This window comes from Somniosus microcephalus, chromosome 33, assembly GCF_052327205.1.
Source record: "Somniosus microcephalus isolate GS21.2 chromosome 33, FLI_Smic_1.0, whole genome shotgun sequence".
Lineage (NCBI taxonomy): Eukaryota > Metazoa > Chordata > Chondrichthyes > Squaliformes > Somniosidae > Somniosus > Somniosus microcephalus.
This window is the reverse complement of record NC_141019.1, coordinates 28,759,946-28,774,472: the sequence shown is the minus strand read 5'-3', so window position 1 is coordinate 28,774,472 and position 14,527 is coordinate 28,759,946. Positions and strand designations below refer to the sequence as shown.

General features: G+C 44.3%; 1 protein-coding gene across 2 annotated transcripts in view; it reads left to right on the top strand.

The window, feature by feature from the left end:
• Nucleotides 1-14,527, top strand: part of LOC147097056 (uncharacterized) — a 37,154-nt gene that overhangs the window by 6,524 nt on the left and 16,103 nt on the right. For both annotated transcript variants that reach the window (XM_085972823.1, XM_085972822.1), the window contains exon 2: nucleotides 11,712-11,798. In XM_085972823.1, the coding sequence (XP_085828949.1) occupies nucleotides 11,712-11,798 (87 nt within the window). The remainder of the gene's footprint in view (nucleotides 1-11,711; nucleotides 11,799-14,527) is intronic.

The window sequence follows — 14,527 nt, the reverse complement described above, 5'->3', positions numbered from 1 at the left end:
GTAAAAAATACCACAAACACTCGTGCAGTACAAAAAATGGATCTCTTTTGTGGAGGGGGAGCCCAGATGTGACCACGTCCCTCGGCTTTCAGTGGTGCACTGTTTCTGATGGGTGTGCCGGCACTAGTGTATTACGCTGGCTGTTGAAAGTCAGCAAGCTACAACGTGCCCATGCTTAAGAGACTGGCTGTGTTGTTGTGTGATCGCTTTTTTGGTTTTCACAGTTTGGTGAATTTGTTAGAAAGAATGTAGCTCTTTTTTTTTCCCCACAGAGGGGTTCCCACTTATCAAGAGCATCATAAAATTAAAATTCAGATTGCAGCTTGTCCTTCTCTCAAGAAAAAGCCTTGATTATTCAGTGTAACTCAAGGGTGTATAAGTTTTCTTTACACTAAAATGCAGGAAAATAAAGTGAAAGACGAAGGAAGGAATATATGCGAGGAGAGTGTTTTAGGGGAATCCAGGGATATGGGGATCGGGCGGGAAAGCGGAGTTGAGGTCGATGATTAGCCGTGATCTTATTGAATGGCGGAGCAGGCTCGAGGGGCCGTATGGCCGACTCCTGCTCCTAATTCTTATGTTTACTAGCCTTGCACCAGAAAGAGCCACGAGAGCTCCAAGATGCTATGTGTTCACCATTTCGAGCACCAGTGCTTCTGAATAATCGGGCAATGAATAAATGCCCCATGTGGTGTGGTATTGAGCCAAACAGATCAGGAAGGACCCCATTTTGATCCTTGCTCTGTTCGGAGTTAGGCAGGTAAGCCAAGCTCGAACCGCAGTGTGGTCTGGTCACTACAAATGGCCCCTGTGCTGGAAGTGAAGTCAATTCAGCCAGGATTCCTGCGCCTGATTGGCATTCAGTAACTATTGGAATGTGTTTGCGTGTTGATGTTGAGTGAAGACAGGATTGGGCTTGGCCATGACACCCCTCAGAGTTAAATAGTGCCCATTGACACACTCGGTCTAGGCTCAAACATGAAGAATAGGATCTTGGGTGAGATAACCAGAGGACTGCTGGGATATATGGAATCATATCTTTATGGAGAGAAAAAAATAAAGAGCAGAACAAGCTGTCCTGAAACAATTTCCCCAGGCCGAGTGCGGTCAAACCAGGATCTTCTGTAAATGAACCTACCTGTAAAACTCCAACGTGATTACACCTTTAAGTCCTAACCCCTGTTTGTTCTCTTCCCTCACCGTCAAACAATCCAGTTCGTCAGGTTTTAAAGTCAGCCAGACAGTTTGTCATCCCTGTCCTAACCTATATGAGCTGTAATGCAAACATTGTTACCTCATTTCTTCGTGCACCTCCCAGTTGGTGACTTACTGTCCTCTTGGAGCTTTGAGCCGAGCTGTGGCTGATGTTGGGACTTGGAACTGAGTAAAAGTTTCCTCTGTTCTCCGCTGGTGTGACCCAAGTCCGGATTCTTTTGTCCCCTTCACTTTAATAATCAAATGGTGTATTTGATATTGGACCAGATTGGTTTCCTGATTTAATTAGGAGATGGCTCCTTTAATTAAAAAAAAACACACTGGTTTGTTTTTGGCTGATTAAACCTCTCTGACTGCAATTATATAGGGCCCTGGTGAGACCACACCTGGAGTATTGTGTACAGTTTTAGTCTCCTTACCTAAGGAAGGATATACTTGCCATAGAAGGAGTGCAACGAAGGTTCACCAGACTGATTCCTGGGATGGGGGATTGTCCTATGAGGAGAGATTGAGTAGACTAGGCCTATATTCTCTAGAGTTTAGAAGAATGAGAGGTGATCTCATTGAAACATACAAAATTCTTACAGGGCTTGACAGGGTAGATGCAGGGAGGATGTTTCCCCTGGCTGGGGAGTCTAGAACCAGGGGTCACAGTCTCAGAATAAGGGGTCGGCCATTTAGGACTGAGATGAGGAGAAATTTCTTCACTCGGAGGGTGGTGAATCTTTGGAATTCTCTACCCCAGAGGGCTGTAGAGGCTCAGTCATTGGGTATATTCAAGACAGAGATCGATAGATTTTTGGATATTAAGGGAATCGAGGGATATGGGGATAGTGCAGGAAAGTGGAGATGAGGAAGATGATCAGCCATGACTTTATTGAATGGCGGAGCAGGCTCGAGGGGCCGAATGTCCTACTCCTATTTCTTATGTTCTTATGAAGCAGCTTGGGATGTTTTTCTGTGTTTAACAGTGCGATATAAATGCAAATTGTTGTTCCCTTGTGATAACTTGTATATTTGTGGCATGCAAAGTGTTCATATCTCCATTGAGTTTCTGTAAATTAAGATGTGTATTTTGTGGTCTGTCTCCTATTTTTAATCCTATTTATGCGTGGGGTATTTTTTGGGAAGGACAAACCTCTTGAGAGTCCAGAGAAATGCTGTTTTTTTTTAACCTGAAGAGTTGTGTGTAGGAAGTTTGAGGCAGCGAGGGCTTCTTTTGAAAACTGATGGGTCAGAACAAATTGTGAAGTTCTTGAGTTTTAGCTTTTTGAGCTGGAGTGGCGAGAGCTGGAACTCCCAGTACAGCGTCAAGAACTTGTTCATTAAATTAACAAGACACCTGAACTCGAGTCCGAAGCCATTCTTACAAAGGGTAATTTAAACTATTGCGAACATCTTCATTGCGCTTGTTACATTTATATTGTACTTTTAGTATCTGTCATTTCTTATGCATGTTGCTATTCATTTATTAAACAAAGTTAATAGTGGATTTAATCTGTCATTTGTTATTTTGAAGGTACAGTTTTAAAGGGGGTGCAGCAACAGAGAGACCTGGGAGCGTACGTACACAAATGGTGGCAGGACAAGTTGAAAAGGCTGTGGTTTTTTTTTAAAAAGCATTCAGGATCCTTGGCTTTATTTATAGGCATAGAGTACAAAAGCAAGGAAGTTATGTTAAACCTTTATAAATCACTGGTTAGGCTTCAGCTGAAGTATTGTGTCCAATTCCGGGCACCACACCTTAGGAAGGATGTCAAGGCCTTGGAGAGGGTGCAGAGGAGATTTACTAGAATGGTAGCAGGGACGAGGGACTTCAGTTATATGGAGAAGCTGGGGTTGTTCTCCTTGGCGCAGAGAAGGTTAAGGGGAGGTTTTAATAGAGGTGTTCAATATCATGAGGGGTTTTGATAGAGTAAATAAGGAGAAACTGTTTCCACTGGCAGGAAGGTCGGTAACCAGACGACACAGGTGATTGCCAGAAGAATCCGATGCGAATGAAGATTTTTTTTTTTAATTTTTTTTTTTAACACAGCGAGTTGTGATCTGGAACGCGCTGCCTGAAAGGGTGGTGGAGGCAGATTCAATGGTCACTTTCAAAAGGAAATTGGATAAATACTTGAAAGGGAAACATTTGCAGGGCTATGGGGAAAGGACGGGGGAATAGGACTAATTGGATCGCCCTTTTAAAGAGCTGGAACAGACACGATGGGCCGAATGGCCTCCTTCTGTGCTGTGTGATTCTAGTCTTCTAAGAATAGACTGTTTGATCCAGAAGAAACTGTAAAATTTTGTAAGCAACTTATTGCATGATTGGGTGACCGCTTTGTGGAACACCTCCGTTCAGTCCGTAAGGGTGACCCCGAGCTTCCGGTCGCCTGTCATTTTAATTCACCGCTCCATTCCCACTCGGACCTCACCGTCCTTGGCCTCTTGTATTGTTCCTCGAGTTTACGTTGAGCTTCCGTGGAACAGCACCTCATCTTCCGATTAGGCACTTTGCAGCCTTCCGGACTCAATATCGAGTTCAACAATTTCAGATCATAACCTCGGCCCCTATTACTTTTTTCTTTTTAATTTTTTCCACCCCTTTGTTTTGGGTCCTCCTTTTTCTCACCCCCCCTCCTTTTCCTTTTGTTTCTCTCTCCCACCTGGCAGCTGTCCTTATCCTGCCAGTACACTTCACACCTAATCTCAGCTGCCTTTTGTCTCCACGGGTCCATTACCATCTCATCTGGCTTCTAATACCTTTTATTGTCTCCTTTTCTTCTTTTGTTCGATCACAGCTTTGCCTTCGATCTTTTTATTTTCTTTCCAGTTTTGAAGAAGGGTTTCAACCCGAAACGTCAACTCAAATTTCTCTCCACGGATGTTGCCTGACCTGCTGAGTTTTTCCAGCATTCTCTGTTGTTATTTTTTTATTGCATGGAGTAGTTAGAGTATAGAAAAAATACAGCTCTATTACCACCTCCTCTCCTAAAGGCATTGACTGCTTGTTGACTTTACAGGCACCAATCTCCCTCTAATATCTTGCCCAAGTAGCCATTCTTCATGCCACTTGGCAGCCTAGAAAGTGACTGTTGGCATGCTAGTCAACTGCAGGGGGCCCGGTCCAGCCAGCTTCAATCTTCTCCTCACCTGCTGCCCACATGTGTACTACTTCCAGAAGGGGTTTACCAGATAGCAATCAGAAGCAGGAGTCCTGGCTTGTTTTTTGCCTCCCTAACTCGGGGACACTGCCACCCTGGCTGAGGACAGCTAACTCAGTGGTGACTAAGGGGGTAAATTTCCACAGGGATTCTCCCGCTCGTTTGCTGTAACCTCAGCGGTGTGAAGGTTGCTTACGCCATTTTTCCGGGGTTTCTATGGCTCTTCCACGAAAGTTACAGCGGCAGAACCTCCACAGAAATGTGACATGAATCTTGTCATTCATGTGGAAATGACTTATGAAGTAATACTGGGCGGCCTGCTGGTGGCGCTGTCCAGGGAGAGCATAAATAATCAGGCATGGGCCCAGCTTGCTCAGGACATTCTTTAATAGAAACGAGTGAAGGACACAACTAGATCTCCATGTTGAAAAACAGTTGATTAAAGCCTTGTTTAATACTCAGACCAAGTGCCTAGTAGTTTTCTTACATCAAAATGTATCTCCCAGAAAGCAAACTGGAAGCTCCCTGGTCTCTCTGGCTGGATACTCAGTGCGTCAACCAGCTGAGCCAATGGAGCACCTCAAACATTCATATAGCAAGAATTATAATCACCACAAATTAATATTGCATTGTGCCTGCCAATATTTGACTTTTGCGAGATTTTTGAAGAAGATAATGCAACTCATTTAAAAGTTCTTATAGGAGGTATTTATTTTATTTTTATGATTTAAATTGGATCACTGTTTCAGGAGCGGGGTGGGAATGACCTGATCTTCATTGTCCAAATAATAATACTGTCTCGGACATCCAGTAATGTTCTCTGGGGTTGTTGGCAGTGTTGACTATCTGTGTTTTGGTGTTTACTCTGATCTGAAGGAAACAGCGGCTCCTTTGAGATAACGTAAATGCTAGAAGAAAAATTTAACATTTTACTCTGATCTAATTCCATCTGAGCAGTGAATAGAACTCTGCAAAATGTTTCCAGATCATTGCTCCAGAACTCATTAAATGCTTCAGATGCAGGGCAGCTTCTTAGATTTCCCGTGTTCTTCAAGCCTTATTTATTCTCTTGCTGATGTGAAAAACACAGAAGTGAGGATTGGACTGCTCCGACTGACGGGTTCACCACTTCTCGCTCATTAGCAGTTGGGGAACGCTGGAATTTCTTTCCCTTACTTTCTTCCCTCCTCTCCTGAAGGCAGTAACTCTTGATGGGGGAACAGTTCCAAAGGTGCCAGCAGCCCCTCCAGTACCTCATCCAAATTCAATTCAATTCAATTTTATTTGTCATATAGGCAGCAGATGTGTGTACTGCACAATGAAATGTTGATTTTTACGAGTCCTCCCAACATTGGAATAAATATACCATAACAATGATAAAAATACTAATAGAAATACAGTATTAATAAATAAAACAGTAATAAATAATAATTTATTCGTTCATGAGTCTTATGGCCTGGGGGTAGAAGCTGTTTCGAAACCTGCTGGTACGAGACCGTATGCTTCGGTATCTCTTACCGGACGGGAGCAGGGCGAAGAGGTTGTGGCTGGGGTGGCTCGTGTCTTTAATGATTCTCGGGGCCTTCCCCCATTCAAATAGCCATTCTTCGCACAAGCCTCGACGGTGAATGTCAGTCGGCTGTTCAATCAACAGCCAAGCTCAGTCCTTTTCTCGCCCAACACCCACTCGCTTTCCACCGGGGGTCACTGCATAGCACTCGGGAAGAGGCACCCTTGGCTGTATTTGTTTCCTTCTTCCCTCCAAACCCCCCCCACACCCCCAGTCCGGGTACCTTGAGGCCAATTGTAGCAGTCTTCGTGTTGCCCTACCTGAGATCAGCTATCTCGGCACAATCCATTGATTGAAGCTGGGACCTTCCTGATCTGTGTTGCTCAGTACTATTGAGGTTTGTACAGATTGTGATGTAAATGCTTGCAGGCAGTTTCACATATCTCTCCCCAAACCCGCGACCTCTTCCACCTAGAAGGACAAGGGCAGCAGACTCCTGGGAACACCGCCACCTCCAAGCTCCCCTCCAAGTCACACATCATCCTGACTTAGAAATATATCGCCAATCCTTCATCGTCACTGAGTCAAAATCCTGGAACTCCCTCCCTGACAGCACTGCGGGAGTACCTTCACCACACGGACTGCAGCGGTTCAAGAAGGCGGCTCACCGCCACCTTCTCGAGGGCAACTAGGGATGGGCAATAAATGCTGGCCTTGCCAGCGACGCCCACATCCCATAAAAACAAATTTTTAAAAAAAATGTATGGTGTATTATCAACTTGATGTAAAGTTTGACGCAAAAGAATGCATGATTATAACCCTGCTTCGTGCACTATGAAATGTAAAACGACCATCCTTTTTATACAAATTATAACTGTTTCCTAAAAGCTTAGACTTGTATGATGCTGTAGGGCAAAGAACATATGAAGGATGGAAAAAGACCAGCTGGTCCATTTGAGCCTGCCCCTGTCCACCATCAAACCCAAACCTAACCACCCCCCGCTTCCCACAGCTCCTGAAGCAGGCAAAACACCAGAGAAAAAAACGTTGTAATTTAGGGGGGAAAAACCTCCGGGGGAAATTCCTCTCCGAACCCTGCAGACATAGTTTTGAGGTCCTGGTAAAGAAGGAATCGAGTGTTGGATAATGCGATTAAAGTATTGATTTCAGCACAGTGTGGATGTAGGGAGATGTAGGGAGTCCTTGTGCACCAATCGCTGAAGGTAAGCATGCAGGTGCAGCAGGCGGTTAAGAAGGCAAATGGTATGTTGGCCTTCGTAGCGAGAGGATTTGAGTACAGGAACAAGGATGTCTTGCTGCAGTTGTACAGGGCCTTGGTGAGACCACACCTTGAGTATTGTGTGCAGTTTTGGTCACCTTATCTGAGGAAGGATGTTCTTGCCATGGAGGGAGTGCAGCGAAGATTCACCAGACTGATACTTGGGATGGCAGGAATGACGTATGAGGAGAGATTGGGTCGATTGGGCTTATACTCGCTGGAGTTTAGAAGAATGAGAGGGGATCTCATTGAAACTTATAAAATTCTAACAGGACTAGACAGACTAGATGCAGGAAGGATGTTCCCGATGGCGGGGGAGTCCAGAACCGGGGGTCACAGTCTAAGGATAAGGGGTAAGCCATTTAGGACAGAGATGAGGAGGAATTTCTTCACCCAGAGAGTGGTGAACCTGTGGAATTCTCTACCACAGAAGGCAGTTGAGGCCAATTCATTAAATATATTCAAGAAGGAGTTAGATATATTTCTTAAGGCTCAAGGGATATGGGGAGAAGGCAGGAACAGGGTACTGAATTTGGATGATCAGCCATGATCTCATTAAATAGTGGAGCGGGCTCGAGGGGCCGAATGGCCTACTCCTGCTCCTATCTTCTATGAGCACAATCTACCCCCTTCTATGGAAGAGAGTTTTCGGATGGAACTGAAAGGCTAGGAAGGGAAAAGAGAAATGAAGATAGAGTTGAAGAGAGTGATTATAAGAACGAGACAGAGATTGGGGAGAAAATTAAAAGTCAGGCAGCCACCCCAGCCACTAGAACATCCTTTTGGGACTGAGAGGAAGTGGTGTGAATATCAGCCCTCTCCCATCCAAGAAGATCCACCATCTATTTGTGTGGAGCATTCTTCCCAGGCGAGGAAGAAGGATAGACCGATGCTCAGTGTGGCCAGATGAGGGCCTCCCAATGTACGTCAAAGAATTTTTGAAGTGTAGTCACTGTTCAGTAGGCAAACGCAGCAGCCAATTTATGCACAGCAATGAAATAACTGTACACAATCTTTTTGGAGTTATTGGTTGAGGGATGACTGTTGGCCAGGACATTGGGAGAACTCCCTGCTTTATCCTTGTGGAATAGTGTCATGAGATCTTTTACATCCACGTGGAACAGGTAGGTGTGGCATTGGTTTAATGTCTCGCGTGAAAGATGGCACCACCAACAGTGTAGCATTCCCTCAGTACTGTGTCTGGAATGGGGCTTGAATCCACGACCTCAGGCAAGTGAGCCAAATTTGCACTGCATGCTTGTCATAATGGAAAATTGCAAAGAAGGAACTGTAATAGACGCCCTGACAGCGCACAGCATAATTATTAGGGCTCATTGTGACTGATAATCCCTGCTTCAAGTGAGTCACAGCTGCTTCTGCTGGGATTACTTTGAGGATGCAGTTTCTGGCTTAATTGACTTTCCCAGAGAGCCAGTTCTTGACCACATGTCTGTTGAGAACAAATCATTTAGGATTGAAGCACAGTGTGTTGCAACAGGCCCTTGTTGGGTCTGTATTAGCATAGACACTGTTCCAGTCAGACACGATACTGACACTGGGTACAAAAAGTGGAAAAGTATCTCGCTGCCCAGCACGAACTTCTCTCAACTAAATCAGCACGATAGTTAACTAAAGTATGCAGTGAGTTAAAAATGATTTGATTGCAAGATAAATTCCATGCCGCGCTTGAGTAGTTTACTGTTCTATGAACAGATTTTAAACGATAAAGAAATTGAGAAATGAACTGAGCCGCTTTAAAGGAAAAGAAGAAGTTTTGCAAAAGCAAAAATGGCTTCAAGGACTTTGTCCCTGACCCTTCTGTTTAAAAACATCAATAATGTTGGAAGAGAGGCTTGGCTGCACCACAAAAATGTGACAAATGAAGAGATTATTTGACTGCTTGTTCTGTGGGGGAAAAAAAGGTTAGCAACCTCAAAAAGTTAGCAAAATTGTGCGCTTAGGTTATACAAGCAGGAGAAGGGAATTTGTCTAATGAAATGTAGAGAAAAGAGTATCGAGAACTGATGGATATGGCGGGGGGTTGGGGTTGGGGGGGGTGGATACAGATGCCACGGGCTGCCCGTAGCCGATTCAGGGTTTTAATCTTTTTAAGAAAAAAATACGTCATGGGCTGAGTGCCATTTTCACATTGCATAACCAGTGTTCCTAATAGGCACATTGTGTACTGGAATTACAACATGGAAATGGGCCGTTCAGCCCAACCAGATTTCAAAAACAATGGGCCGGATTTTCCGATCGGAGGCTTCCTGCGTGCTGATGCCTCCGATCGGGAAAAATCTACGAACTGACCTGCTGGCTCCGTAAGTCCCGACACTTCCTCTCCTGGTGCGCACAGAGGCCCACATATCCCGGGGCGCAGGCGGTTCGCAAGCGTCCCTGGGATCACGTGGGCCATGGGGAACCAATCAAAGAAGGGAAACCCCTTCACACTTTTGACGGGTCTCTCTGCACAGATCTGTCAAAAGTATGAATGGGGATCACTCAAAAAACACACTAAAACATTAAATACATTTTTTAAAAATCATGTATTTAAAATTAGTTAAAATTAAATATTTTAAACAAATGTAATTTTTTGAAAAAAAAATAATTACGGGGCTAAAAATAAACTTTTAAAAGTATTTTTAAATTACAAATGAGTTGAAATTAAAAAAAAAACTTTTAAAAACTCTTATGCTGGTGAAAGCAGGCCTTACGCCTGCTTTTACCAGGCGTACGATTTTTAAAGGTTTTCAGCGGGCGGAGGTTCTGCAGAAAGCGGGTCAGGTGTAGGGCCGGGCAGGCGTGCGATCTGTCGAGAGGATTCTTGACAGATCGGAAGTGCCGGTTTTCAGCGCATGTGCTTCTCGCATGCCTGAAACTGGCACTTGCGAGGCCCCTACGGGTGTGTACACAGCTCATACACACCCATAGGGATCGGGAAAAACGGGCCAATGTGTATATAAAAAAAAAAAAAGTTCCAGGTTTCCTTTTTTGTAGGACATTTTGCACAAATCTGTTTGTTTGATTACCTTCACCACCAGAATAGGGGGGAAAGTGTTTGGATCACACCCAGACTTAAACAGCCATCTTGTTGTCCAGTTCTAGTGCAGCATGATGCTAACTGTACAGTCATGGCATGTAACAGTTCGGTTGAACATAACATAAGAATTAGGAGCAGGAGTCGGCCATACGAACCCTCGAGCCTGCTTTGCCATTCAATAAGATCATGGCTGCTCTTTGACCTCCACTCCATTTTCCTGCCCAATCCCCATATCCCTTGACTCCCCTAGATCTCTCTATCTCGGCCTTGAATATACTCAACGATTCAGCATTCGCAGCCCTCTGGGGTAGAGAATTGCAAAGATTCACCACCCTCTGAGTAAAAAAATTCCTCCTCATCTCAGTCTTAAATGGCCGACCCCTTATCCTGAGAATATGCCCCCTAGTTCTAGACTCTCCAGCCAGGGGAAACAATCTCTCCACATCTACCCTGTCAATCCCCCTCAGAATATTTAATGTTTCAATGAGATCACCTCATTCTTCTAAACTCCAGAGAATATAGGCCCAATCTCTCCTCCCAGGAATCAATCTGGTGAACCTTCATTGCACCGCCTCCAAGGCAAGTATATCCTTCCTTAGATAAGGAGACCAAAACTGTGCACAGTACTCCAGGTGTGGTCTCACCAAAGCCCTGTACAATTGTAGTAAGACTTCCTTACTCTTATACTCCAACCCCCTTGCAATAAAGGATGAAGTATGCTGTTAACAAGGGACCTGTAAAGAGAGAGGATGAGTTTCATCCTTTCTCAGAAGGGCTGCTAACACACCTCACAGACGTAAAATATGAAACACTCTGCATTACCCAGCAGCAAGCCGAGCTGATACAACTGAACATGGGCCTGTGCTGACAAAGGAGAATGCAGCCTGCTGACCCTCATGACCACTAAGCTGAAGGACGATGCATACAAAATAAATAGCGTTGGTTTTGGTCAAATTTTTATTTTGGGTAGCCCAAAGGTTCTTGTTGATAAGCTGGTGGAATTGTGACTGCCAATGCTGGTGCCAGGATTGACCAACCTCGTCATTCCGGGTACATTGGCACAGTGGTTATGTTACTGGACTAGTAATCCAGAGGCCTGGACTAATGATTCAGAGATGTGAGTTCAAACCTACCACGGCAGCTGGGGAATTTAAATTCAGTTAATTAAATAAATCTGGAATAAAAAGCTAGTATCCGTACCATGAAACTACTGGATTGTCGCAAAAACCCAGCTGGTTCACTAATGTCCTTCAGGGAAGGAAATCTACTGTCCTTACCTGGTCTGGCCTTTGTGACTCCAGACCCACAGCAATGTGGTTGACTCTTAACTGCCCTAACGAGCCACTCAGTTGTATTCAAGAGACCTTCTCGAGGGCAATTGGGGATGGGCAATAAATGCTGGCCTTACCGGCGAAACCCACACCCCGTGACTGAATTAAAAAAAAAAAATCTTTCTGCTCTTGATTTTGTTGACTGATACCTGTGACGTGGCTCACGCCCCTTCTGTTTCTCTTCTAGGCAGATGCAAAGCTCAACGCAAGGCAAGCTTCATTTGCTGAGGCCAAAGAGGCCGGTGTGAAGAAACTGATGCGACAGCAGCAAGAGGTAAAGCATAGTATCAAGATACATACTTTGTCCTCACCAACACAAGGTGTTTCTGCAGAGATAAATGGCTGGTGTGATGAAAGGTCATTCCTGCTGAGAACAAATGACATGGATGATAATATAAAACCACCTCATGAAAAGGAACAGCACCTCATCTTCCGATTAGGCACTTTACAGCCTTCCGGACTCAATATCGAGTTCAACAATTGCAGATCGTAACCTCTGCCCCTATTATATTTTATCCACACCTTTGGTTTGTGCCTTTTTCCTTTTTTTTTTCTCTCCCACATGGCAGCTGTCTCTCATTCTGTCAGCGTATTTCACACTTCATCTAGAGCCATCCTTTGTCTCTTTACCTGACCTATTACCATCTCGTCTCGTCTTGAATATCTCTTAATGTCTCTTCACCTCTCAGACCTTCCCTTTTGTTCTTTCATCCCCTCCCCCATTTCCCAGCCCCCAAACTTGCTGCTTAATCTGTTTCATTTCCTGCTTTTTTTCTCGGTCCTGACGAAGGGTTTCGACCTGAAACGTTAACTCTGTTTCTCTCTCCACGGATGTTGCCTGGCCTGCTGAGTTTTTCCAGCGTCTTCTGTTGTTATTTCGGATTTCCAGCATCCGCAGTATTTTGCTATCGTGAAAAAGAAATCTTTGGATTGAGGCACAGTGTGTTGAAACAGTCCCCCGCTGGGTCTGTATTAGCATAGACACTGTTACAGTCAGACACGATACTGACCCTGGGTACAAAAAGTGGAAAAGTATCCCACTGCCCAGCACTAACTTCTCTCAACTAAATCGGCACAATAGTTAATGAAAGTATGCAATGAGTTAATAATGATTTGACAGTCATCTATTCCAAGATAACTTCCGTGCCGTGTAATTTGCTGTGTTATGAAGACAGATTGATTTTCGAAAGCATGGTTCAGAAGGGATACAACCCCAGATTTTAAATGATAAGGAAATGGATAAAGTGGAATTAAAGTAGATATGTTTAAATGAATTCCGGGAATGTCGGACAAGCGGGCACAACCTCAAAATTCTGGAAAACACGAATGAAAAGATCATTAAGCTGGTTCTTGGTTAGGGCTATTCCTTTCTTGAATAAATTGTCACCCAGTGAACCGGTGCAGTTAACAAATTTTGCAATTTTTTAATCGCAATTTGCATCTGTACAGGAAGACAAAAATGTGTGTGTATAGCACTGCAATTTCAATATTCAAATTGGAATTTAGATGCATTTCGGGTGTGCTTAATTACCAACTCTCTCACGTTAAAAGAAAGACTTGCATTTATAAAGCGCCTTTCACAACCTCAGGACGTCCCAAAGCGCTTTACAGCCAATGAAGTACTTTTGAAGTGTAGTCGCTGTTGTAATGTAGGAAATGCAGCAGCCAACTTGCGCACCGCAAGATAATCCAGTGATGTTGATTGAGGGATAAATATTGGCCAGGACATCGGGGATAATTCCCCCCTGCTCTTCTTCAAAATAGTGCCGTGGGATCTTTTACGTCCACCTGAGAGAGCAGACGGGGCCTTGGTTTAACGTCTCATCCGAAAGACAGCACCTCCGACAGCGCAGCACTCCCTCAGTACTGCCCCTCTGACAGTGAGACGCTCCCTCAGCACTGCACTGGAGTGTCAGCCTGGATTATGTGCTCAAGTCTCTGGAGTGGGACTTGAGCCCACAACCTCCTGACTCGGAGGCGGGAATGTCACGGCTGATGAATAGCAGGGAAGGATGGCCAGCCACAGCATCTGTGACCATCCCCTCCCTGATCGCCTATCGGGACTTGATTTAACATTAAGCTGAAAGAGAAGGGATGACACACTTTTTTCCCCTCTACTGAGAGATTGGGAGAATTGTTTGATTACAGACTATCCATTCATCACTTTTAATTGCCTGCTTTCTGTGCTGAATTTGATCACTGAATTAGATCACTGAATTAATTTGCTCTGCCAGTGTATATTTATACAGCCCTCAATAGCTCCTGCTCTCCCAGTGATCTATGTACTCCATTTATATTAAAAGCCAGAAATACAAGTGGTTTAATACAATGATCTAATTTTTATAAGTGGTGCTGACTGCGAACTTTTGTTAAAGCACTAAGCAAATATTTCTGAAAAGGAATTGGGTTTGGAATAAAAGGAAAATTCCAGGTTTCAAATAATTTGAGCCTGATTTCTAATTTGCAGGGCTATGGGGAAAAAGCTGGGGTGTGGGACTAAATTGGATCGCTCTTTCAAAGAGCCGGCACAGGCGTGACGGGCCGAACGGCCTCCTTCTGTGCTGTATGATTCTACAATATCATAGTTTTTGTGATGACACAAATTTGTGTTTGTCAGGGGCTGGACAGAAACTTATCTGTAAAGGACAGTTGTCTATACACACTGACCCACCCAGTTCCCATTTTAGATATGAGAGACCTTCATTCCTCTTTTTCTGCGCTAGATTCAAACCCACAGATGAGCAGACATTTGTTCTAATAAATCACCAAGTCCCCATCAGTAAGAAGGGATGTTCGTTTAGCTTTCTGTTCTGAGCTGAATTGTAATCCAGACTTGGGTTGACATCCAGACCAAAGGGAAGGTGCACGTTGATCAGGAGTTACTGAGGAAAGCATGAGCGAGCGGAATGTGTAATCTGCAGAGATGACTCCAGATCTTTCGGTGAATTGCCATTTCAGTTATGTCAAATTGGCTCCCTCACCCAGTGAGGCTTAGTAGCCTCT